The sequence below is a fragment of the Pungitius pungitius genome, chromosome 15 (genome assembly GCF_949316345.1).
Source record: "Pungitius pungitius chromosome 15, fPunPun2.1, whole genome shotgun sequence".
Lineage (NCBI taxonomy): Eukaryota > Metazoa > Chordata > Actinopteri > Perciformes > Gasterosteidae > Pungitius > Pungitius pungitius.
In genome coordinates, this window is record NC_084914.1 from 11,478,264 (window position 1) to 11,504,180 (window position 25,917).

Consider the following 25,917-nt stretch of genomic DNA (forward strand, 5'->3'; position numbering starts at 1 on the left):
GTTGAAACTACAGAGTGTGGTGAGGCTTGCCGCGCTTTAAAAACGACTTCATTGGAAAAGGAAATGCTCTGATCCTAAAATGTGCAACAGATCTGGATCTTCTTTTGACATGTCCTCTTCATAGTTCAAGCGGGCGGCGTGGCGATTTGGAAAAGAAACCGTTGTATGGCCAGAATTGTCCCGGTGAGAGGGGAACCTAATGGATGCTGAGGAACTCTAATGACACTGTGGAAAATCGGGTTGACTTTGAGAAAAGTTCATCTGCTTAGAATATCACTGATTTAAGCCTGGTCAAATGTTCTTATGGCTGAAGTTCCAGTGCCGGCCGGCCCTCCGTCATGCTTCTCTGCCGTCTGGCAAGCTTCCGGATCGGCTGATGAGTCAGACATGTAGGCGGAGTCAGGGTGGGTCGTAAACATAAAGCCGCACAGCAGTGATGTCGGCAACTCCAGGACAAGATGAAAACCGTAGTCCTCTGCTGAACCCAGTCTCATCTTTCTTGTTTTGAAGCACGTTAGAAACTGTTTTGATGATTTCATACTGACTGGCTGCTCCGAGGGTTTGGGAAATGTCTGCATGTCTAATCATGAGCTGAAACGAAACTCTTTAATCTTGCTTTGACTACATTAACATTCATCCAACCGTGTTCTTCCTCTAGATGTGAATGCTGATGTCTTGAACTTGCAGCACGTTATACAGACCAGTGGTTCCCAACCTTTTGATCTTTGACTAACCTGGGACCCTTTAAAACAAAGCAATTCAAGTCAGTAGGAGCAGAAGACATTCCTCTTTGTGTTGACCGGGAAGCATCACCATTAAAAGCAAACTCACACCAGTCACACTTCCTGCAGGGTTACGCCGTATCAGCTACGGTGAAACATTTTAGTCCCGGGACGTTTGCATTAATTAATCTCCACAGTTTTTGTCTTGGGCTTCACCTGAGGCGAGACACCTGTGCTGAGCTGGCAATATTTCTCTCTGTGTGTGTGGCACTGCAGACCGGTGAGATACGGCTGTTTGTGGTTGGAATTACACACCGCTCTGTTGGGCTCTACTGCCTTGCCCCTTCTTAAGAGGTCCCAGGGTGATCCTACTGAGACCAGGCTGGCTCACAGAGTGGCTGAAGGTGTAACGGATCAAATTACTCATGGTTATTACGTAGTGAAAGCTTGTCCTCTACAGTCCAATAAAATGTGTTGCCGCACTTATGAATGGCTGCTTTCATGCTGAATGTTTGTTTTCAGTATCCTGTTTTTAATCCTGGGTCAGTTTGCCACCACAAACAGGGAGTTTGGCAACTTGTATCCTGTCAGGATGCAATCAATACTGCTCTTCCACCCTGTTTTCAATTTGACTATCACTACCAACACATATCTCTATCTCTGAGTACTCCTGAGAGGAAAACCGGTAGTGTGCTAATATCGTTACATTCGGGTTTCCTGCATTATTGTTGCATGCACATCTCGCTCAATTCACAGTGACCAACGCTCCTTGTGGAGCACTCTTTAGAATTGGGATTTCCAAATGTTTGGTACCAAATTAATATGAAAAAAACAAACTACTGCTCATTTGTTTGCAAGTAGATCTGGTTCAGGGTGTGTACCGCTGACAGAGGCGACGTTGGCAGTTCCTGAATACATCAGGCCAAAAAAGTTGAAATCCAGAAGTCGCTCCAGTCCGTGTTTGTGGTAGCGAACTGGCCCAGCTGTAGGCTCCCTCAATAAGCACTCTGTCTTGTGGGCCACGGCTCAACCCAAGTCTGGTCCTGCCTCGGTATTCTCGCTAGGTCACTGTGACCAAGGCCAAGGCTGTGGAGAGAGCGCGAACTGAGACTGAGTGAGAGGGAGGTAGGGAAGTGAGATTAAAGAGACAAACAGAGATGGGAAAATGATTCATGACGAGGCACAGTGATTCACTTAGCATGCAAATCCACTTCTGGGTAATCACAAACTGTGATTACCTTGTACCCAGGAGGCGTTTGATACTCATCCCCGGGTTATAATTCTACTCGTCTATTTCTATTCCTGTCTTTACTCTGCGTGATGTTTACAATATCCAGATTGGCTCATCATTGGCCCATTTATAGGCCTCAACTCAGCCGAGCATGTTTCACTTCAACGCTACAACAGGCTAATGAACACGTATCGATTTATCAAACAATCTACGTCAGAGAGCTGAATTAATTCAGTGTCAAGTCACTTGCTCTTGCCAACACGCTGCTCTACCAATCGCTTTCCTGCATTCTCTCTCTCTCACACACACACACACACATACTGTCTTCTTCTCATCACTGTGGCAGTGAAAACAAATCCTGACATTAGCAAATCAAACGTTGCAGGACAGCGTAATGTATATACTCTCCTACTCCCTGTACAAAGCCACCAGATCCAACATGTCCTCCCTGTACTTAGTTCTGCCTAAAAATCACTGACATAATAATGAAGGGATAAGAAAGTTCCTCATGCAGAAAGAAAATCACAAAATATAAATGACTGTAATTTGACTGCGTTTTTGGACAGCACACCAGGTTTTCTGGTCAGACTGGAGCACAATATGCGCCCACACTGCGCCCGTGTGGCAAATGTTGTGAACAGAAAAGCCATCGTCATCCTGAGTTTGAGAGTCATCCGGCTAATATACATTTATTTTAGGCAGGGTTAAGCTTTTTGAATTATTGCTGTCGTAGCCACAGGAAAACATTTACAATGTTAGAGACAACATTACACCTTGTCATGAACATTCAACCAGCCACTGGTGGGCTGCAGAGTCATCTGGTGGAATACTACAGTACTGCTATATGGTTGTAATGAAAGATAAATAATTCACAAAGCTACTGACAACAACAAAAAGCATAGAAGAAAAAGAAACCGCCTAAATTCGCCACACTAATTGTAACACATCCTGAGGTTGAGACCAACCTTTTTTTTAAACTTTAATTTAGCCACTGGAATGTTTATTCACAACAGCAATGTCAATCTCATTCAATACACTTTCTTCATAGTAAGTGCGGTAAAGCAGTCCCTCTTCCCGACAACCAATCAATGTGACCACTCGGTTACATGAAAGTTAAACGGGCTACAAAAGGAAGAGCTTCCATTTGTTTTGTTTTTTAGTGCACGATAAAAACTAGACTCTGTTGTTGAGGGCTTTGGATGCACGCTTTGATAGGTGGCAGTTACATGGATTACAGCTGTCATTTGCCTGTGGTTTGCTTTGAGGACATTCCCAGGCCTGAACGTCACGGCCGTGTCTGTCACTGGGTGTAACTGATCCCCACCTCGCTGTCGCCTGCTCCGACGACGCACCAGCGGACTCACTGCAGGCTGACTCAACAGACCACACAGACTTATGGGAAAAAATGATGCCGCCCCATTAGATTGGCGGAACAACAAGTCTTGTCTGCCTGGCCCACACCCGCAAATCGCATGCAGGCCAGCATCACGTCCTGACCAAGGCAACTACGTGCCCCCCCCCCCACACACACACACACACAAAGCCTCCGCCCTGGCACTTTTACATGCAAAACTAGTTTCCTTTTATCATAAGACTATCACAAGTTATTTTCTTTTCAGTTGGAAATAATCGTGGCGGAAAGTAATGCCATTTCCAGAGATTTTAATTAGAGCATCCCGATGCCTTATTTATTAATTTTAAAATAGTGATATTTAATCCTTTAGCCCAAAAGTGCCCCCCTTGGTCTACCCTGTAAAACAGTAAATGTGTATGTGTCAAGTGCAATGTATTTTTTTTTTTCAACCTAAATTCACGTGAATGCAAATTACCAAATATTTAGGACCTGTATAACTAAAGAAGAAGTCAAAGTGTCAGGATTTGAGTAAAATTTGCCAGATTTGTCATGCCACACCAGCACAAGAGATGTCAAAACATCTTCTGTAAATGGATGAGGAATAAAACTTGTTCAATGGCATTTGTTTCCCAGTAGATGGCAGCATTAGTCAATTTGAGCAGAGTTGTAACAGCCTCAAAAACTCCTGCTTTTAACTTCAGTGCCAAGGGATACCTAACGTGCATTAGAGAAAGGGACAGAGAAGGCAAGACTGGTGGACTCAACCAATACTCAAAAACTGACGACAAGGTCAAAGCACAGAAACAAACAAGGGTCAGAGCATGTGAATGGCGAAGGGAAGAGAGCAAAGGGGACGTTCCAGGACCCAGAGCGTTGAAGCTTTCCCCCCTTCCAGCCACATGCCCGCATGCCGAGGAGGGCATGGATGACTGAGGTTAGAGGTCTGGGGGGAGCTGGAGGGGCAGTTGGTGTGTGGAGAGCAGACAAGGGCAGGCAGGGGCACAGCCAGGAGAGTAAACTTTGCCCCGGAGCACAGACGGGCGGAGCGGAGCGTGATCCTCTGGTGTGGGACGACCACCTGTCTGTCTGTCTGTCTGATCCGGGTCACAATGGTGCTTAAGGTTGACAGCTCTATTGTAACCTTTAAAAACCCAATCAAAGCGGGTCACCGGGGATAGAACTAAAGATACCACAGGTCGTGACATTATACACTAAAATGTGTACCTGCTGGCTGGTTGGTCACAGCTTCTCTTCTATTTGACTGAACAACGTGAATCATCACACAAAGAGGGAGGCTCACTGTCACATCTGGACTCTCTACTGTATATTCCGTCTGTGTAAGCAAAGAGCACTCAGTCCGGCTTCAACTCAAACATTGAGTGCATTTGACTCAAGGCAACAAACACACACACACACACACACTGAGACATACCAGCACAGAGAGGGCTTGCAAGGGTGTTGAGTGATTGGGGTCAGGGGTCGGAGTCTCTGCTGCTGCAAAGGGCACACACGCCCATCCTCTGCCAGGAACACATGCGCACAGCCAGACAACCGTGCAGTGCATCTAATAAGTTTTGTATTTAATCAGATTATCGGCATACACACCCCCCCGCGCACGTAGAAATGGTCCCCAGGCCCTCTGGTGAGGTGGACACATTTGAGATCATATTGTAGATGGAACGATATGGAGGCAGCTTAGCTACAGTTACTTGACACCAGAATAACATATATGGGATTATGTACTTATTATACACGGCAAGATTGTGCAAACTTCTGTGAAGGCAAATGAGTGACTAAACTGCAGGCAGAGAGAAAAAGGGCAAAGGTCAGTCATCCAAATGAAGTCAGGCAGGCAGATGGTGGCATTGACAAACACATTACCAAAATGGCTTTCTTGGCAGCAGTCCCAGTGATTAGTATCATGTTTTGTGGTGATCAGGCGTATCTGTCAATCAGCCACAGATTGGAAACTGGACACATCATCACACGTCTGGGTTTGGGTTCAGAGGCTTGGACTATAACTGAGCAAATGTGTCCCTGGAGTGCAGAGTCATTGACAGTATCCCCTTTTTATAGATTAGCCTCTCCCTGGCATTTTTTGGTCTTTACCACTACAATAGGTGACAAAGCATTTTGAATTTTGCCAGACCTCTTATTGACAGGGATTATATGTGGAGCTGGTGGTAGTTTGAGGCTCTAGAAAAGTCATGTTATGTTGGTTTCCTTCCTTGTCGTCACTTTAGTTTTTCATCTGTATTTTCTGGTTCAGATCTGAGGTTACGAGGGTCCAAAAGGTTTTCTACATGAGGAATACTGCTCTCCGTTGCTTTCCACAACAATATATGTATCTGACAGGGAAACAAACAAACAAGCATCTGTCCAAACAGGGTGGGCCCATCACTTTCTGTTACTCAAACATACACACACTGTAAAATGGCTGGATTCTTATCTTGTATCAATCCGGTCCCTTTTTTAATATTCATTTGTTTTCTGTCAGTTCACCAACACTTCAGGAGAAATACCTGCTGTGATGAGATGCTTCGCTGCGCCGGCTCAAACACACACACACACACACACACGGGGTACTTTCCCCTCATTCTTGAGCTCCTCCGTGTGCAGGCCGCATTCCCAGCACCACTCGGGGGGGCTCCAGTGAGCGAGCCACGACACCAAACCCACCCGGAATTCTAGGAACGTTTTCGCTTTGGTCTCAGGTTACCACACACACACACAGATCAGAGGCGCACACACACACACACACACACACGACACCCGCCACAGTAGTGTACTGTACTTTTGTTGTTTGTACAGAGCTGGTTTTGTTAGCTTTCCCTCTCTCCTCCCGTGCCTGTCATTCATTTTCATTTTAAACTCACATACTGACAACTTGGACTAACCCTTAAACCTGCAGTTGGATTCAAACCAGACTTCTTGTTCGGGAATCTCACTCCGATGGTAAATACCACACACCGAAAGCCCAAACCGGTACACATTTCCACACTAAAACTCCACAGACAGTCTTGCCCATGCTTGCCTTGGGCCCCAAATGCAGCCTCATAGGTTTACATTACATCACACAAAACCCGGCTCAAAATTCATACAGAAATCTGCACTCAATCAAGCTCTTACTGACATTAGTAAAGTCTGCTGTATCCCCCAGGAAAAAGGATAACGGTGGCCCTAAAAATAGTCATTACAGAGGGTTCAGCCCTGTAAGTCACACATGATCATGCTGTGTGCGCAGTGATGTGTGTTGGGTCTGTGAATGTATCGGGTGTAGAGCGTGAGCCGCCTGTGGCCCACAGAAAATGTGACGGACTATAAGGCCGTAATCCTGTGTCACCACGGCTATGGAGCGACGGATCAAAGCGAAGGTTGGAAAGTGCATTTTCTCTCTACCTTTTTGAAGAACTGTTGAAACGCACTGCGGACTGAGCGAGTGTTTCTGATATGGTTTGTATACACGAGACTGTTTAACCTGTAAGTGAGAATGAGGGTTTGTGCCGCCTATCAAATTCCCACTTTTACACACAAGTGATTGGATGTATTCTGCAACTTCATTTTGGAAAAAGAAAACTAAACTAAACTAAACTGAATTCCCAAAACAAAGTTTAATAGGAACCAGACTCTGTTGACACGGGCCGAGGCAGCGATTGCGACACCGCGATAAGCAACGCGGAGCGTGTGCCGAGCACTTCCCATGGTTGTTGTGTCTTTCGAGAGCCATTTTTTGACGCCAGATGAAATTCCCTCTGAAATCCACCTTTCTTCCTGGAGGATTCATTGTCGACTGTTTCCGTTTCACGCGTAAAAGTTCTGGCCGCCGACCTGATTTGGGGTTTTGTCCTCTGTCAGCTTGCGTGCAGCGTCAGAAAGTCGCGTGCACTGAAATGCAGAAACGCTCGAGAGGCAAATACACGCGCAGACCACGCCGATCGCTATTGGCCACCACCCAGACACGCAACAGGCTCGTAGATGCAATTAAGTCACAAAGGCCGAGGGCTCTCGTAAAGCCACTGCTTCCTGCTGCCACTGACCCACAATCCCTCATTTTCTCCCTTCATCCATCCATCAGTGCATATCTCCTTCTAGTCATTGTTTTCACATCCAAGAGTCACAGCAGGTCCACCGCTCAGCTTCTCATCCACCTCTCTTGTTATTGAGTTTGATGCCTTGCCCGTGGGCAAGCACAGAGGTTAGTGGGTGCACTTTGTCTGCCTCGGCCAGTAGGAACAGCTCCAGTAAAACGGGCCAGTCTGTTGAGGCATTTTAATTATATTAGCTCAGCCCAATCCACAGGCTGCAACAAAGCCGAAGGGAGAGGCTGTAAAACTGTGTCCCTTCTGTAGAAGTGAAGGGGACTGAAGGCTGAAAGGAGTTGGAAGCATATTTCACAAAAATACAATACCCACAAACCATACAATTTAAACTTGAGGAGCCGGAACACATAAACACTCAGGGGCACGTTGCGTTGCACACTGGTACCGTGAGGCCAAAAATAAAAATCAAATTTTGGCCTCCATATTATATAATATCACATATTAACTCAAGTCTGGCAGTCCAAGCATTTCAGTAAAGAGAAACTGACACACAGGTCCTGCACTATGATTTCTGTTGTTTACCCTCACATGGACGCACGCACAACACAAGGAAGCAGGAAACCAATGCAGTAATGTAGAGCGGGTCACGCTGAGGTCCCAGGCATCGGCCCAGGGTTATGGGAAAGGGATGGGCCACTGAATGGGAGCTAAGGACACTGTGGGAGGGACAGAGGAAGAGGACTGAGAGGTCTTACGCGGACGCCAAATGCAAATGGCACAGGGGAAAGGTTAGGTCAGAGCAATTTAATGCGTGTATTTCTACAACTCCTCATTATTTCTCTGATGTTTGTTCTCACGACATTAACGCTCCACCAGTACTCCACGTCTCTGCTTATGTCAACATCAACAGGAATAAGACTGACATCAAACTGACTTGTGCACATTGACATGCACCGGCAGGGTCCGAGCAGGGAATGTCCCTCCTCCGCACACTAATTCATTGCACCGCTGTGCAGGAGTTTTCATTTTCCGATTCCTTAGTATTTTGAACCGACTGAGCTCCTCTCACCCAAGAGGCCAACACAGAGACAAAGGAACAACCCGGACATGATGGGACTGGAAGAGGGGGCAAAACTCATCTTTACTGCTTCATTGTCCTATTACTTATAATAAATAATCTTTACAATTGATCTGTGGTGACTTCAAAGTAAACCGAAAAAAAGTGATGTGCGTTTTACCTTGGCGTTCTCTCGTTGTTCACATCAATCCGCCCAGTAAGCATTGAGATCTCTGACAGCTGACTCATGTGAACTGAAATAAGACTGGTTATTTCCCTCTTTACGGACTATGCACACTGCCCACAAATACTGTGGGAATCAGCTCAAAACAAATTGTGTCTAAGAAGCTGCTGCTAGGTGCCAAAGTCCATCTAAACAACACATGCAGCCTATGCAGAGATCGGCTGTTCAGACCGGCCACTTAGCAGCGGCTGTGCCGGAATGCATCCGTGCCATCGAAATCTATTACTGGCACACCCAGCAGTGTCATCAGAAATGTCGGAATAGCAGAGCTTCCCACAAGAGCCGGCTGCTGGCCAAGATAGTCCACAACTCATCTAGGTCCAGCCAGTTAATTCATTATATTTTGCTGCTATTTTGATCGGATGAAATTGTTATCATTAGTTGCATTTCACTTTACGTGTGTAGATTTTCCGCTCGTTGGCCCAAGCTTAAGAACATGCCAGCGTGATATCTGTATCAGCGCCGCCCCCACATGTTCTATATAAATATGTGTGTAGCAGCTTGTTTCCTGTCGACGAGCAAGTGGAGAGTAAAGATTTGACTGACTGCACGGACAAGACGCATCCTCTTAAGACTTTTTAATTCACCCTCCTATTTGTTTTCCTTCTTCCTATCATACCATCAACTATACACGTGGCAACTCGCATCTTATAATTAAGTCCAAGGCTCCAGCAAAACAGGAAGCGCACCACAAGTATTCTGCTGGTCAGTGCAACAAACATACTTTTTTTATTCCGAATATAGTTCACTTTGTTCAGTGTCCATGGTCCAATTTCAGTTGTAATGTCGTATGCACATGCTGCATGAACTGCGTAAGGGGAAATAGGTGATGTTAATTATAGTGGAAGAATTATGGTAATGAAGTTTGTGATAAGAGCATAACAATAGGTGCATTGTATCTGAATAAAAACCTGCTCATTTTGGTTGATCTTATCTTTCGGGAAAAGCTGCGGTGCAAAGTATTCACGCACGTGATGCTGGAAATGTTCAGAGATGTTTGAACGCAAGCCAACGCGCAGTTTTAGTCGCAAGTACAACTGTTTGTCCCTCGCTCGCCCCTCTGTCATCAGTTGCTGGATGAAGAGAGGAAGGGAATTTCAATCCCCAATGCCATTCGTGTGCTTTGAAGTATTATAACACACAAGTGTGTGCGTGTGTGTGTGTGTGTGTGTTCTCACATGTGGATGTGTGTATCCTTGCCTGGGCAGTGTATGATTGTGCCTGAATGAATAAGCCCTCCAGCTGTTGACTAGCATGGATCTTGTGTGGATTGACATGTCAGTGTGCGTGCCTTTTGTGTGTCTATGTCCCTCTTTTGTCCGGGGAAAACCCACAGAGCCCTCAGAGGCTTTTGTGTGTCCACCACACAGGAAGTGAGACTTTGGCTTTTGCTAACGACCTTAGCATGGCGATTTCCGACATTGCTATTGGTGGTTTCTACCACGCACTTTGTCTCTCATCTCTTGTCATATTTTCTGCTGCTCTGATGCAACTTTCCCAGGCCTGGTGCGGCCAGTCGCACTGGGGGTGGCAGCGATGTCCAAGTCTTTCCCATGCAGCCTCATAGGAGGGTCTTTGTTCACCCTCCAGGCGTTTGGGGGTCCACGGCAGGCCTGTGCCCCACTCCGCTGACTCTACAATGGGTCTTTATGCTGCCAAGGTCCTCCCCCCCCACATCGCTCTGTCATGCTTCCCTCATCAGGGGCACAGGGAGCCACAGGGGGCACCACGGCACCCAAACGCCTTCCCTTTTCATGCCCTGTCCGGTTCCACCCCCCCCACCCCACCCACCCACCCACACTCCCCTCTGTCTCTCTCTCCCTAATACATGCCAGCAGAGTCAGATACAGTGGAAAAGGTTTGCTGAATAGCCACAGGCCAATCGGGAGCCCTTTTATGAGTGGTGCCAAATGTACTCTTTTCACATTCAGCATAAGAACACTTGACACCACGATCAAAGGCCTGGCTCTCACCAGGGAGTGTGTGATAACACACTGTTATGATCCATTAGCACCGTTGTAAAGCCAGCGCCCTTGGTTGTGTTAGTGGCAGACACTCACTTACATGCAAACAAGGGCACTGAAATAAAGAACCGGTTTTGGACACTGTGTGTCACGGAGCAAGCGCGCACGCACACACACACACACACACACACACGTTGGCTGCCCCTTGTCGTTTGTGTGCTGACACAAAGTGACAGGCCTGATGAATGCGTGGTCTGCTCAACATGCCAGAGCCACTAGCGGATCCTGTGCAGTGGGGAAGGATGGGAGAGCTAGCACATTAAGAAAGTGAACTTTTTCTAAGCAAATTGAAGCCCAAGTCATTCATGAGCATTCCTCACAAAATGCTTTTGCCAACCACTGCGTATAATCAAAGGGTCTTTTTGCAATCAGAGACATCTGTTCAAGCTAATGGTTTCCCATGTACTCGCGTGGAGCTTAATGTACGGCTTAATCAAGCAAAACGGACGCGGGGCCAAAGGGTCTGACAAACGCTCAGGGGTGGATCATGGGCTAAAGGCCTCCCAGGGCCTCCGTTTCCCTTTTGTGAAGGCCAATACTGGCAGTGCCAGGAGCGGAGGTTGCTATGGTAATGCGAGCCACTGCAGAAGGAGAGCATGACCTTGTCATAACTGTGGAACAAGTTTTAACAGAGTTTAAGGAACGGATCCAGCAGGGGAAATCAGTTACAGACTCCCACTGGCTCAGTAGTCTGTGTCAATGCTCTGTTCCTCTCATGCTGAATGAGAAAGCACATCACCATAACCACACACAGAGAGAGTAAGGGATGCACCCAAAACCATAAGCAGGAGAACAGTTCCAGGGCCACACCTATAAATCAGTCTAAAATGAAGAAAACCTCTATTTAAGAAAGAATGAAAATTGAGTGGGGAAAGAAAAATAGGAGAAAAAGCACGGATAGCAGCTCATCAACTGACCAATACACAGGAGAGTGTAGCAACTATTTGTTCTGCCTGCATTCACTCTGTGGAGATGGATTTAATGGCTTCCTTATTTCCGCATTGATTAAAAACAGACAGCCACACTCACAGAATGTTACACAAGCACACACACATAACTAAAGAGGGGTTGTCACTTTTTCCTTGGATCCTAGTAATAACTTGTACTTTCCAAAGCATGGAATTAGAGTACAACAATATCAGAGGACCTGTTTGGAAGGATGCTTACAACCAGTCGTTCATAGAGAAAATGAAAGTGTTTCATGCAAAAACTAGTGCTACTGTTAAGTTAACTTTTGCTGCTGTTTTTAAATATAAAATAATAATAAAAAAATGTATTTGGGGCATACACTTTAATCAAAAGTCAGCTGAAAATCCTACAATTTTAGATTTAAAATGTTACATAAATAATGTAATGGTCCCGGAGAAAATGAATGTGTCATATCTCAGTTCATAGTGAATGGAGGCGTTAAGGGACTGAAGTCATTCCTCTTACCTCTCCACCACTTCATCCCCACTCCAGCACGTGGAGTCATCCACTACATTCTCCCCCTCGCACAGCATCTCTGGCAAGGCTGCAAAGAACGACTTGTAGCGCTGCAGGTACATCAAGAATTCCCTAAGAAAAGAAGGACACAATTTGAATAGACAGGATCTGCATCCCACTCAACAATTCAATTGTGATGGATGCAAGGGACAATATCGATGGTGCCAGAAAGGGAGCTGCTTTGAATGTGACCACTTCGCTAAGTCAGCTTAGTCAGTATACTTTGAGGTAAGGTGCTTGCTTCATCAGATCTGCTAACACATGTTATCGGGGGACAGACACTGTCATCTCAAGCGAAATAAAAGACTGGGGTCATGAGAGGTGCATCAGTCATCCAAAAGACAATCAACAATGAAATGTGACATGTATGTATGCAAGTCACGGTATGCGAGGGTGTGTGGATGAGTGAGAGCGATGAGTCCCTTGGGTTCATGCTTACCTAGAGAGGGTTCTCAGACTATGTTTATTGTTCTTGGAGGGTTTCAGGGGGAAGGAGCTGGGAATGATGGGAGTTGGCGTCCAGGGGAGATTGTTGCAAGCAAGGAGGATGCAGGGATTTGAAAGGTGGGACGTGAGAGACAAAAAGAAACAAAAGGATGACACGACGAGACACATGGGGAGGAGGGAGGGAGAGAGAGATAAGTCAGTCGACACCTGGAAGAGAGTTGTTAATCGTGCACATGCAGAGACTGGCCACACCACACATCAATCAATAACCATTTCTCCCCCCACCACACCAACAATAAAACAAATATTGATATGTAATGTATATGTGAAGCCAACATCTGAACATGAAATAAAGGTACGTATTCATACAAAGTTCTGCTGAGCTTCTGCGTTCATATTTTCCCTCATTAAAACAAAACGTAAATGTTGTTTCTGTATGACGTTTGACGTTTTCAGCAGCAAACGGTGCTCTTTTTTTTTTTAACTACGGCGGGGGCTGCCATGTCTCTGAAGTGGTGTGTGTGTGCGCTCACATGTGCTCTGGTGAGGGCTGGCAGCAGGCAGGGAGCTGGATTGTGTTGGTGGCAGTGCCAGGCCGGACCCGTCAGCTTGGCCGGCATCAGCGCAGTGATTCATGATTTGGGACAAGGTCGGGCAGGCAACGCAGCGAGCGTGTGTAGGTGTGTGTGTGTGTTTCTGTCTGCAGTGCTATTTAAGCTCAGGCCCGGCTGGTGTGCAGAGTTGGTGGTATGGTCGTCTGGGTAAACAGGAAATTGTTGGTTCGTCACGATTAATCCCTCCCAAATTCCCACTCTCTTGCCACATCAGTGCCAGCTGTGGTGGGCAGAGGCTAGGTGGAGGGCATTGACTTTAGTGCCTGGCACTTCATTTACATGCCAAGTGTGTGTGTGTGTGTGTGTGTTGGGTCCAACCCACCTAGAGTAAGTAATCTAACAAGCAAGAAAATATTGAACCACTTGGCATTCAGATGTACAGTGCAGTTCACTTGTTCAATGCTTTGTCTTGTACCTCCTCAAGTGGGCCAATTGCCCATGCCACTGCTCTGGTAGACGCTGGGACGGGGCGGCAGATGGAGGAGGAGGGGATGGGGCCACCGTGGAGGTCGAGGTTGTGACCTCTGGGCTCGTAGGCGGCATGTTTGTAGGTTCCTCAGTAGACAGGCCACACACCTTGTCCACCTGTGGGGAGGATAGAGCAAACACACACACACACACACACCTGTTAAGCTTGGAAAACATATAACAGCAGGGGTGGAGCTGCAGGGTTACTTCCATAAACAACTCATTGTCACATGCACAGCTGAAAGCACTTTAACTACAATAAGTCATTCAAAGTGACCACTTCCTTTTTTTTGATGATGATAATGCCGTCAATTTTGAAATGATTAATTACAGCTTTGCAGTTGAATGACTGCAGGTTGAAGACAGGCGAAAATAATTATGGGGCAGAGAACTTTTGGGGTAACGGGCAACAAGTGAGAGATGTGATGAAAGAAAACGGCGTGATGAGTGAATTATTGCCAGGAGGGCTGACAGTAAATGTAAAACATTCCACTACCTCACGGGGGTGAACGCACGCACAGTTGGCAACGAAGACCTCCAGTGGCTGTTAAAAGCAGCAGCGGTGACAGGGGGGTCATGACAATAAAGGGGCTTGTGCTTCAAACCCAGAAGTAAAATCGATGACATCTCATTGGCTTAAAAGCCTGTGTTATTAAGTGGTCCTCAATAAGCCAGATAGCCATGGCTCTTGTACACACTGCAGCGAGTACAGCAACCAATGAATATACACTGCTTTGTCTAGAGGGACGAGCCATTGTAAAAATGTAATGACTTCAAACGGGATCAAGTAATATTTAGCAGAACCACGCGTTTAGAAAAGTAATCCTCGCGGTAAGAAGCAGCAATAATATGCGATTTCTTTTCCACACGTACAGCACAGTATGTTGAAAAGCAGATGAGGGTCGAACCGAAGATCAGAGCGGTTTTGTGTGTATTTTATAGGTGCACAGAACAGTGCATACAGTAAGTAACAATAAGGAAAAGACAATGGTTTTTCATAGGTCTTTACAAACCAATGAAGCAATACATTGGTCAATTGTGAAAACACATTCGCGTTGGGGGGGGCCAAAACCGTGGAATGCACAAACCAATACATAAACTTAACTTGGGAAACAAAGGCAAGCATCTGTGTCCGTCCGCATGCTGGGAACAGTTTGGAAAATAAGTCTTGAAGCAGCTGAAATATGTGTTAACAGTCACAAAATGCGTCTTGCCAGCCTGCTAAAAATACCCTTCTCCCTCTGCGGGACCGGCAGGTCGGTTATCTTGTGAGCCCTACAAATGGAGGTATTCACATAACGGCTCTTCCAAGGCAGTGGAAATATCAGCAGCTCAGGAGGTGCGTTTATAACCAACCACCTGAATAGTTTTCATCTTCGCACCGTTTGCACTGCACTCTTCCCTTTTTCTCTTTTATTTTTTTTTTACCACATTCTTAGTCCTGAAGGCAGACGCTGGGCACGAGGAAGGTTGTTTTATTGCATTAGCCTTGACTCCCTCCAGACCAATAAAACATGCTGACATGTGGTAGAGCGGCTCACAGCCACACATGGCCGTAGACGCCACACAACAATGCCACGCACACATCACGTGGTGGTGGTGGTGAGAAAAGATAGAACATAGCAACTGTGTTGGCCGTGAAGCCCTTTCAAACATACTAAGACACATGCTCTTTGCATGTGCTGCAATGCTTCTGCTGACGATTGCTGTCAAAATCCCAGCAGGACGTGTTCAGACCTTTTTATCCGAACAATTGTGAATTTCAAACCTATATAATGGATTATTTATCGACACGAGTTTTGCCACATTAGAGGATCAGAGCAAGGGTAATAGCCAATGAGGATATTCCAACATTTTATAGTTGGGTATTTATTGTGTTGATGATGCCTGGAGCTTTTAACATTACTCCGTCCAGCATCACTGTCACTGGCAAGTACTAAAAGCGCTAATGTTTGTAGCAACAAAACAAAAGTGACTCAGTAAAAGTCAAATCATTCCAGGCAGCAGTGAAGCTATAAATGTCAAGGCTGATTAATTTTTGCAACGTAAACGTGCAACATCAAGTACTTAGTGAAATCCGCCACGGAGAGGCTATCGAGCAAGAAACATTAAATTGACACTAATTCCAGGCATTTAAAACAGATATTTTGGGCATCATACAGTCATGTGACATACTCTGTGGAGTACCGCCTTTGGGGAGGTCTACAGTGCTGTGTGTGTATATTTGTGTGACCGTGGTGGAGCTGGCAGGCCGGGGCCAACAGGAGGACACTTGACTGTGGCTCAGAAGGGGGTGAGATCAATCCACGGCTCCTCCAGTCAATGTGGGCAAGGAGCTGTATCCGTACTACTCCATTACTAGTTAATAATATAAAGGTATTGAAGAAGAAAATTTGTAATGAGTAATGTGTGAATATAATATTTTTATAATTACTGTGTATTATTAGAATAATACTAATAATATATAATAATAAAGTGAAAAATGGATGATTCAGACCAGAGCTGATCCTGTCATTGGGAACTTTTCAAAGAGGAAGACCAAAGTTTGAAATCCAGTGCCATTTCTCACCTGCCTTTTGTATAAGTTTTTGACAAAAATGTAAACATCAGTGTAAAATATGAACATCAAGAGGAGGTCATTCACAGTTCTGTTTGTATTACCCCATCATTTTGAAAACCAAACCACACAGATACTTTTAGAGGCTGGAAAAAGATTGAACAAAGGCCACCGTTTCAAAACAAAAACGCTTACACAAAAACATTCTTATGCCTAACTAAGCATACAAAAGTGTAAACAGAACACAAAGTCAGCGTAGAGAAAATAAACAGTATCCCCGTTATGGATCCTCTTGAGAAATAGAGAAATGCTCTCATAGGTTGGCTCTTGTCACCACATTCTTGTGAGGGCCAATCAGACAACAGGTTGAATAACAACATGGGTTGGAACCACTGCCATTGATCAATTTTCTCTTGACCTGATGATGGCGTGAGAATGAAAATCACATTTGGGCAAAGCATGATTTCCTGGTTTTGTGTGTGTGTGGGGGGGGGGGGGCGGGACCACCTGTTTGTCCTTGTTATACCTCCACAATTTCAGCTATTTTGCCGAGCATTCCTCATATGATTGACTGGGGGCAGACTGATGCGATGCATGCAGCGAGGAGCTGAGGGACATACGAGCCATGTGATCTATGGGCATTTAAGCCAGCCAGTGCAATTGCATTCCTACTGTATCTTTTTTTACTGGGTTGCATGCTAACAGAATAGACTTTATTTCCCTCAAACTAAAAGGTGTTTAGCTCATGAGTGGTGTGTTATGCACATATCATTGGCTCAAAGCTAGCCAAGCCCTGGGCCATCCCTCCTCTAGGGGAGTATCGGCTTACAGATAGCAGCGGTGGTCTTGTCTTCCCAGTTTATTTATCAAGGGATTACCCGGTAAAGCTAAAGGAACTTTCTCAGCCCCCCCCCCCCCCCCCCCATTCACCTCAGGCACATTGCTTTGTGGGATGAAAAGGGCTGGTTTGGTCAGTGAAGAACCCTCTGTTCTACTTTTACATAGTTTGCGTGGTAAATGTGCAGATACACATAGAATCTGCGCACTGTTTAGCTGTGGGAACAGAAGCACATTTGTCAGCTCTGCCAAAGCGAACAATGGATGTATATTATTTTTAACAGAGCTCTGGACATCTGCAACAAAAGGTACACACGTCAGAGCCAGTACCATACTAAGATTGTGTTATTAAACATCCTGACCATAGCTCAGTCCGTATGCTCTTAAGGGATTGTTTTTATGGATGAGAGTTATCAACCATACGGGTAAGTGACTAAAAATGGCACAGAGTATGCAGATCATTGACACATGTCATTGGAAAGGAATCGACTTCATAAAATATACAGAGACAGCGTATTCAATAAAGATGATTGATTACCCTGTCTCTATGTTTAGTTTGTATGTGTATTTTATAAATTCACGATGGAAAAAATAAATTGTAATTGCAAATTATCTCATTCAAATCCCTGGGAATAACGCTGCTGAGAACTATTAACATGACAGACATTGCCAACTTATGACAGACATTGGTGGAATTACCTAATATGGACTCAACGTCGGATAGTACATGGTATAGTTTGTTATCAATAAATATACTGCTATCTAAAAATAACCATATATGAGGGAGAGATATCTCTCTTTATACATAGCAAGGTTTCAGCAAGATAAAAACACGTTGCCTCTTTATTTACGCATTAAGGTGACTACTTCGATTTTTTTACGTTGTTGTGGTTGTGAGGGCCTCGGGGTTAAGGAAGCAAGCTTGTGGAAAGATGCCAGACTAAACCTTGGACCATCTGGGGAAATCTGGGTGGGTTAAGGGGATGAGGAAGTCTCTCTCCTCCTGCCTCAACGACACTATTAGGTTGTTTTTTATGTTTAACCAGCCAAAGAGACGCATGTAGGCTTTGAGGTGTCGAGTCAGACCATTATGGCCTCAAACAGCGTTCAGCGCAAGATTATGGTAGACTTCCATTTTTTTGTGTATAATATACATGGCTATTGTACAGTCTACTTGGATATAATAACATGCCTAAAATTCCCGGGTCCGGGTGGAGTTGGCGAGACTGTACCTACAATGAGAGGGTTACACAGTAAATGATGAAGATCTCTGTCTGTAGAACTGGTTAATTACATACATTTCAATACATAAATTAACAGTTTTCATATATATATATATATCACTCTTTTCAGATAAACGTTAGTTATTTTGGTTAACAAAGGAAATGTGGATAATAGACAGTTGTGTGTAATGTGAACTGAAACGATGATGGGTTTTAAAAATTATAATTTGTGTTATGAATCAAAGCTAAAATGGTCTGAATAGACTGAAAACATTTAGCACACACAATGCCCCCCCCCCCCCCAGCTCCTCGTAAGCGTCCACTTGGCCTCCAGCGAGAGAGCAGCTGATTTACGACACTGCTCGTCTCCCCTCGCTTTACTTCCTCTCTCTCCCCGCCAATTGTTCTTTGTCATTGATTTACGATATCCCTCTATTCATTACAAATCACTTTCTTTCCATCTTTCTCAGCAGTCTTCACTCCGGTCTCTGTCAATCAGTCCTGAATGATGTCAGGGTAATTCAAGAGATGCTCACCGGGAAGAGTCCTTGAGATTCCAATCCTGAAACATTAAATCTCCACATTTGGGCACACCCTGAATAAATCACTCACAGCTTATCTAAATACGAGATCCCCCTATAAACATGGGTGTTACTTTGGAGTTTGTTTACATCTTCGTAAACAAATTGACGAGAATTAAAGAATGTGGCGACGCGTCTCAAAGGATTCAAACTGTTTTTTTACCACAGGGGAAAGTTCAATGGAGTTCATCTCGTCTGTGTCTGGTCATACGCGGCACAAGCAAAAGGATCCGAGCTCCACGTGTCCATTTGAAGTCTTGCAGTGAACCCGCAATTACCGCGAAACTCCTAACACAGATTTGTTTAAACTTCACAGCAGCACCTGCTCGGCGTTGGAATGCCGGCCAGCTGATGTTTGAAGGAGCTAAAACACCGGACCAGTGTGCAGCCAGCCATCGCGGGAGGATGTTGGGAGTGTGGAGACGCACAGGGACGGCGGTTTCAGACATTAAAGCAGGGCCGTGTGGTCAGGGGTGCTGACACAATGGATTTAAAGGTGGTAGGTCACATTTAATCTGAATCAACGATTACCTACCTGATCAACAATACCAGGGAAGATATTTTAGGGCTTTTTTTCCGGAGAAGTTTGATACTGACACCTGACAGAGGACGGAAACAATACTACATTTACTAGCAGGCTCTGAAGGAAAGCACCACATCGTTTAGTTTCCTGCTCTGTGAACATTTCGTCACCTTATAATCAACTATATTGCTGCTAAATTACACCATTACTTTAATTATACAGTAGGATTCCACCAGTCATGGCTAACAGAAGAAAATAATATACCAAGGACCAAGGATTATGTTCAGAGCCAAATGAATTGGCCCAGCTGTCAATCGTCATGGCGATTTCTCACTTTAACAACTGCATTTTTCATTGGAGTGAGGCACTGACGCAGCTGGATGAGTTCAGGGCTGCTGGATATTTTCAGGCAAACACTGAAAGAGGCAAAAGGAGCTGGAAAAGACGAACATGGGTGGCTGAGGAGAAGTGAGGCTGCACCCCCCCCCCCCTCGATCATTAGCTAATGGACTGCTGAGTAAGTAAGGCAGTTTGAGGGTTAGACGCTGTGCCAAAGGCGCACCCAGCTTAGAGAGATGAGTTAAGCGTATAGATTGGCCAGGAGCGCATTTTGCATCGGCTCCATTCTGCGAACAGTCTCAAATATTACATGCAGAACCCTGGAATGTAAAGGCTGCGTAGCTAATCCTTTCATGTAAGGTGACCTCCAGAAAGGAGGGTTAGGAGATCATGTAAGAATGTCTCATGTACAAAATGTAGAATGTTGATTCAATTGCACACAACATTACATATCAGCACAGTGAAAGTGATCTGTAAGGCCATGTCATTGCTTTAATTTTGCTCTTCACCATGCTTGTTATCTTCATGTTGATTAGGTTGATGTACAAGTGTTAAGTTGATATTTATTGGCAACATACAGTACAATACAATATATATTCATCATCTTACATTTCTTTGCCCTGAAAATCCATTTACTTAATGATAATCCTATTCTGTTTCAAATCAGATGGATAAAATCATGCATCCTGATTGGTTGCGAGTGAGTCACGGGGTGAACTGTACACCTGTTTACATTGACGTTCCATATCGGTGGAACTCAAAATAACATTTAGATTTTGCGCGACCGTGGGCAGTCATTTCAGTTTTCAGCTCGATGGCGATAGCCCAAAAAAGAAAAAGACTGTAAATGCCACAAATGACCGGTTTTCGGTTCAGGTGGACGTCATGTGCAAAGTGAATGAATGAGAGGTGAATGAATGGTGCCATATCTTGAAAGGCGACCTGGGACGTTCACAGATCTCCTAGCTCAGTCATCAACAACCTTTTGGTGCTAGGCTAACAAACGTGATGTTGCTGGTTGTCTGTTGCATAGCAACAGCCACACGTAGGGGGGGGACTAGACTCTCTAGGCAACTTACTATTTATTTACTATGTATAATGTCGCTGGCAGCCGTATCATGAAAGCAAATACGTAAGTCAACACTTCATCGTCAATGAAGTTTGCCCGCCTAACAACACACTTGAACAGTAAAACTATTGACTGTACAGCCTCTCGTGCCTTAATGCTTTATTATACTAGGATAGAGTAAAATAAAAAAGTGCTTGCAATGCAAGCCACTGCAGTCTGTTGAGGTGCCGCCGTGGTGAATGGAAACCGTCCAGCCATGCCACTGGCCCTTGTTTCCATTATCTACAGGCCCAGGCTACTATTATCATTCCTCTGTAGGACTTTAATGAAAAGCTGGGGTAAAACCAACAAGCGGATAAGGTAGACATGCATATAAAATACTTTAATCTGGATCACGGCTACTATTTTTCTCGCAAGCGCACTTATAAAGCTCTGAGTGAGTGAACAAATGAGTGGCATGAAGGTGTGAGTCGACGCATGCTTCTGTGTGTTATGAAATAACGCCTACTCATCTTTATGTGAGTGTGAGCCATATCATTTTTTAAGACCATGTTAATAAACGGCAGCCCCGTGGCCCCTTATGTGTCTCTGATGTGAATTCAACAGGGCGGCATTCAGGAGGAGAAAAGAAAAAAAAACACTTAGCATCGGAGCTACCATTTGCACAGGGGCCCAATAAGAGCAGCTACTTTTACTGGATATTTGCAGGTAATTGTGTCTACTCAACATAATTCAACCCATGGCTCCCCCAATATCCATTACCACTTCCCTTCGACCCACGTTCACGCTCCATCTCAATAAGAGCAGGAATGTGTTAAGACAGAATCCATCCTCTTGCTGCCCCACATAACCATCAATAGCTGCCTTTCACGCTTACACGCAGCACTGGTATTGTCCCAGGGTGGGCCGCACATCTAGGCTCCTTACAGGACTTCTAAAAACCCGATACCTGCGCACCGTGTGGGGATGTGTGTGCGTCTGTACAGTATATGTGTTACGACCCCGGTCCTGCCCTATGACGTACTGCGACATATAGTGCAGACTCTGTACTCTGCAGCTCTCTAAGTGAGAGAGACAGCCACCACAAAATGGTTTGGGATAATATCCCAGTGTAAAACCACAAAGTCACAATAATTCCTTCAATAACAACTCTATGTAATATTCGTATTCTGCAACAAAAAAAAAAGAAACAGAGTTACTTCTTTGTACTCGTTATGACGGTAGGTCAAGCAAGGTTTCTGCACTGGATTTGTGCACTTTATTATACTTTACAGTATAATAATAAGAATGATATGCCTTTTATATACACAAAAAGGTGTTTTATATTGAGAGTTAATCTAGTATATGGAGGTATAAGTGTGACGGGGGCTACGCTGACACAGTAGTTGTGCACTGGAGACCTAACAGTTTTACTTTACAGGCCTCTGTGGCTTTATAAAAACAGACTGTGATTTAAAAAGGCCATAGGTTCTAGGTAATACAAGGCAATAGAACTTGTGTGTTATTCTATGTGTGGCTAAGTGTGTGTCTGAGCGGGTGCTCGCGTATGCCCCGTAGCCTGCCTGAAGCATTGGGAGCGCAGCGAACGGGAGCCACAGTGTCCGACTGGGGGCCACCTTTTTTTCCTGGAGCAATTCTCTCTCTTTTTTTTTTTCTCCATCTGGCTGGATCTAGTTTGTACGGTCTAGCTGGAATCCTTTCAAATCTGTCCCAATTGTCTCCGCGCTGGGCTCCCTGCTCCAGGCTCGCCTGCCACCCCATGAATACCAAGCAGGCATACACACACACACACACACGAAACACAAGCTGCGTCAGTGCCTCACTGCATAGTTGTATTAGGTCAGTCTTTGAGCCTGGCAACCAACCCTCCTCTGTCTGCACATGCACGTGTGTAGCGTAAGTGTCTATCCGTTCGGTTGTATGAGTCTAATGGGACCACACCAGCGCTCGTTGAACACCATTAACCACAAATCACTTACAATTTGATGTCACTGCCAACCATTTCCCGAATTGGATTGAATTGGATGGCTTTTTTTTCACTTGATTCTGTGATATATTGAGATGTTTGACACTAATGTAGTGTCTGTATTTCTGTAATTGCATAACAGTTAGCAATACCAGGGGCAAGAGATGTGCAAAGTGAGCGGGTTCTCTTCTTGTAAACCGCCATGTTTCTCTATTAGCCCAGATTGGACAAACCAAACACTTTACTTACTCATTTTAAGTCTTTGAGACTAATTGATATTTCGTTGAAAGTCTGCACTGTATATTTAAAAAAAACAACATCAAAGTTGAATCATCTCACTGCTTCCACATTATGGCTTTTATAGTGTTGCCTTAAAGTTTACACCAGATTCTGTGAACAAATTATTTGTATTGAAGATAATGGAACAAAAACACCCTAAATAGGCCTTAAACGTTCAACGTTTAAAGTATTGGTCTTCCCCTCTCCTGGCTCGAGGACTTGACGTATATATAAGAAATATCTGTATGCCGTCAGAGCCATATAATGAGCCGGAGAGAGGTGGGTGTTTGGATAATAGAGATATAGTATAGGAAAATAAAAAAATGATTCCCACAAGTGGTCACTCTAGGAAAGTCAAGTCCAGTCCCTTCATCAGAACTGTAAAGGGGCCAACTAAAGGTAGTGGAACTATGATGTTCCGCTCATGTCCAGGGGAGAGACGTGTGAGAGCTCTTATAGATTCATTTAAAAACATTGTATTTGTATACACTGCATCAATAACCATGGCTGAAATTTAGTGTAGAGAGGTAGCTGCAATGGGGACTGACTAAATGATACACATGGTAGGGTCCTCTGATGCACATAAATCTCTGCTAATCACCTTCTGCTCCTTGGTGTATGACTCGCGTTACCTTACACCCACATGCCAGACCCCACCTCACGAGGAGAAAAATGCGAAGATAGAGGACACATTGTACTGTATTTGCTAAAAAAGAAAAATCTGATTCCAGAGGATAACTTATGTAAAGCAAATTACTGACATGCAAACTGAATTATTACTCTGTGTACTATGCAGGGATAAATGTAAGAAGAGGAAACCGTCACAATGCTTTACGCATTTGTAAGAAGATACTTTGCTCAACAAAATCCAAATGTAAACTATTAACTGCACTATTCGGTTAAAAAAAAATGTCTGGCAGTGAGCCATGAAACCTTCTTGATGTTGGGAACATCGAACTAAAAACCATAACATGGCAACAGGCATATGGTTGTACTCACAGCATGCAAGGGCACTCAGTCCCCATTTTATCCACTACTTTTATTATTTTCATTACAGTTAATGCAGAATTCCCTAATATCCCTCACCCAAATTTGTAACCGAAACAATAACGGTGACTTTTTGATGCCTTGCCGTTTTGGAAAATTAGTCCTTCTCTTGCCTCAGCTCAGCATTCCTTTGAAGGCGGCTGAACTTTTTTTTTTTTAGTATAAATATTATTTTTCTCTGAAAAGTTTAAACACTATGCAAACATTAATGCTTTGTGCAGGGTTCTTTGGGGGAAAAAAATAGCTTATAACCCACAAGCAGCGAGCAAAACCTCTCCAATCAATACAATGAATTTGCCAAGTTTTTAAACAAAGAGGTCAAACAAAACGGTTTCGAGGCCTAATGCGTGTGCCATTAAAGCTGCTGATCCCGTGTGTACTCACTGTGGCAGTAATGAGTGGACCGTGGAGCTGTGCGTAGAGCAGGGCCTCATTAACGTACCCCCTGACCCCTAGCAGGGCTAGTTCCAGGCTGTGGTGCCCAGCCATGGCGTGGGTCAGCTGCTCCAACAGAGTGGTGTATCTCCTCCAGGGCTGATCCAGCTCGGACATGCTGGCCAAGCAGCCTCGCATTACATTCAGACAGTAGCCCACGCAGGGCTTGATGAGCGTCAAGCCCCTGCAGTGCGAGCAGTACACCATTTTCACCAGGCCCTTCACGCACTCTTTGCTCATGCTGACGTGTTCGGTGGCGTTCATCACTTCCAGACCCTCTTCCAGGGCCAGGCCCAGTCTTCTGCCGACTCCCAATGCCCCAGCCAGCTCCTTGGCCATGACGCCCGGATGAGGCCCGAAGGGGTTGACGTCCTGCCTGATCATACGGAGACAGTCGTCCGTTTCACTGCCCATCATCACGCCGCCTTCTAGGCCGGGATTGATGAGCCGCGTGTAGACAAGCGGGAAGAGGCTGTTATAAAATTGGTGGATTGACGCCTCTGCGGAGACGTTGGCCCCACGGATATAGAGGGAGAGGGAGGAGAAGAGCTGGTTGACGTGGGGCAGGGCTTGGCGGGACAGGGACGAGTAGGTTCCCTCCAACAGCGAGCTCAGGTGGCCCTGAGAGAAGGATAGAAGATACTGGAACATGTCTGCAAGCAGGGGAAAAGAGAAGCACAGAGATGAGAGATAGACAACGGCCAAGGACATTTTATGTGAGAAGAGTTTGGAAAATCATTGACATGAAATGGCTAAGGAATCCAACAGGCAAACGCATTTCCAAATCCTGGATCTAAACTCTTGGCTTGAGTGCATCAATACGTTGGGTTGAGAAACCAGTGTCAAGTTTATTTATAACGCTGTTGGATATGATCATGAATCATGGCCCCAATAAGTATGTCTTAAGAAGACAGTCCTGCCTGTCTCCAGGTCTGGACAAAGAGAGAGAAAGACGCAATGAATGGAATTTAATGACGATAGATCTGCACAACAAAATAAGATTTCCCAGATTTGTATTTCTGTGTAACGTTTCCAGGACCCGGCTATATACAAGCCCAGATGCATTACTGCTACTACATGATTAATGAAATGGTTGAATACTTTGATCAAACATTAACCCGGGAAAAAAATGTTCTCTCCTTTTACCAAGTGGTAAGCTGTGCGAAGAAAGTACGGAATGCTTTTCTTTCCATTGACCTGCAGGGACGAACTCCTCCAGTTGAAGTGTAGGAGAAAAATGATCCAACTTCTCACTCTATTTATTCAAGGGTTTACCTTTTGAACATTTGTGGTCTCGGATGCTAGTCTACTGCATATAAGAAAAAAATGGCTGTTGTCACAGTGATGACACCCATTAGCTTCTGAAAGCCTTGTG

General features: G+C 44.9%; 1 protein-coding gene across 2 annotated transcripts in view; it reads right to left on the reverse strand.

Annotated features, from left to right (window-relative positions):
- gpc5c (glypican 5c) overlaps positions 1 to 25,917 on the reverse strand; it is a 76,978-nt gene that overhangs the window by 33,024 nt on the left and 18,037 nt on the right. The window contains exons 3-6 of one of the 2 annotated variants that reach the window (XM_037459195.2): positions 24,492 to 25,195; positions 13,634 to 13,803; positions 12,597 to 12,653; positions 12,107 to 12,229 (exon numbers count right to left, since the gene is read on the reverse strand). In XM_037459195.2, the coding sequence (XP_037315092.2) occupies positions 12,107 to 12,229; positions 12,597 to 12,653; positions 13,634 to 13,803; positions 24,492 to 25,195 (1,054 nt within the window). The remainder of the gene's footprint in view (positions 1 to 12,106; positions 12,230 to 12,596; positions 12,654 to 13,633; positions 13,804 to 24,491; positions 25,196 to 25,917) is intronic. The other variant, XM_037459197.2, reaches the window with a different exon arrangement.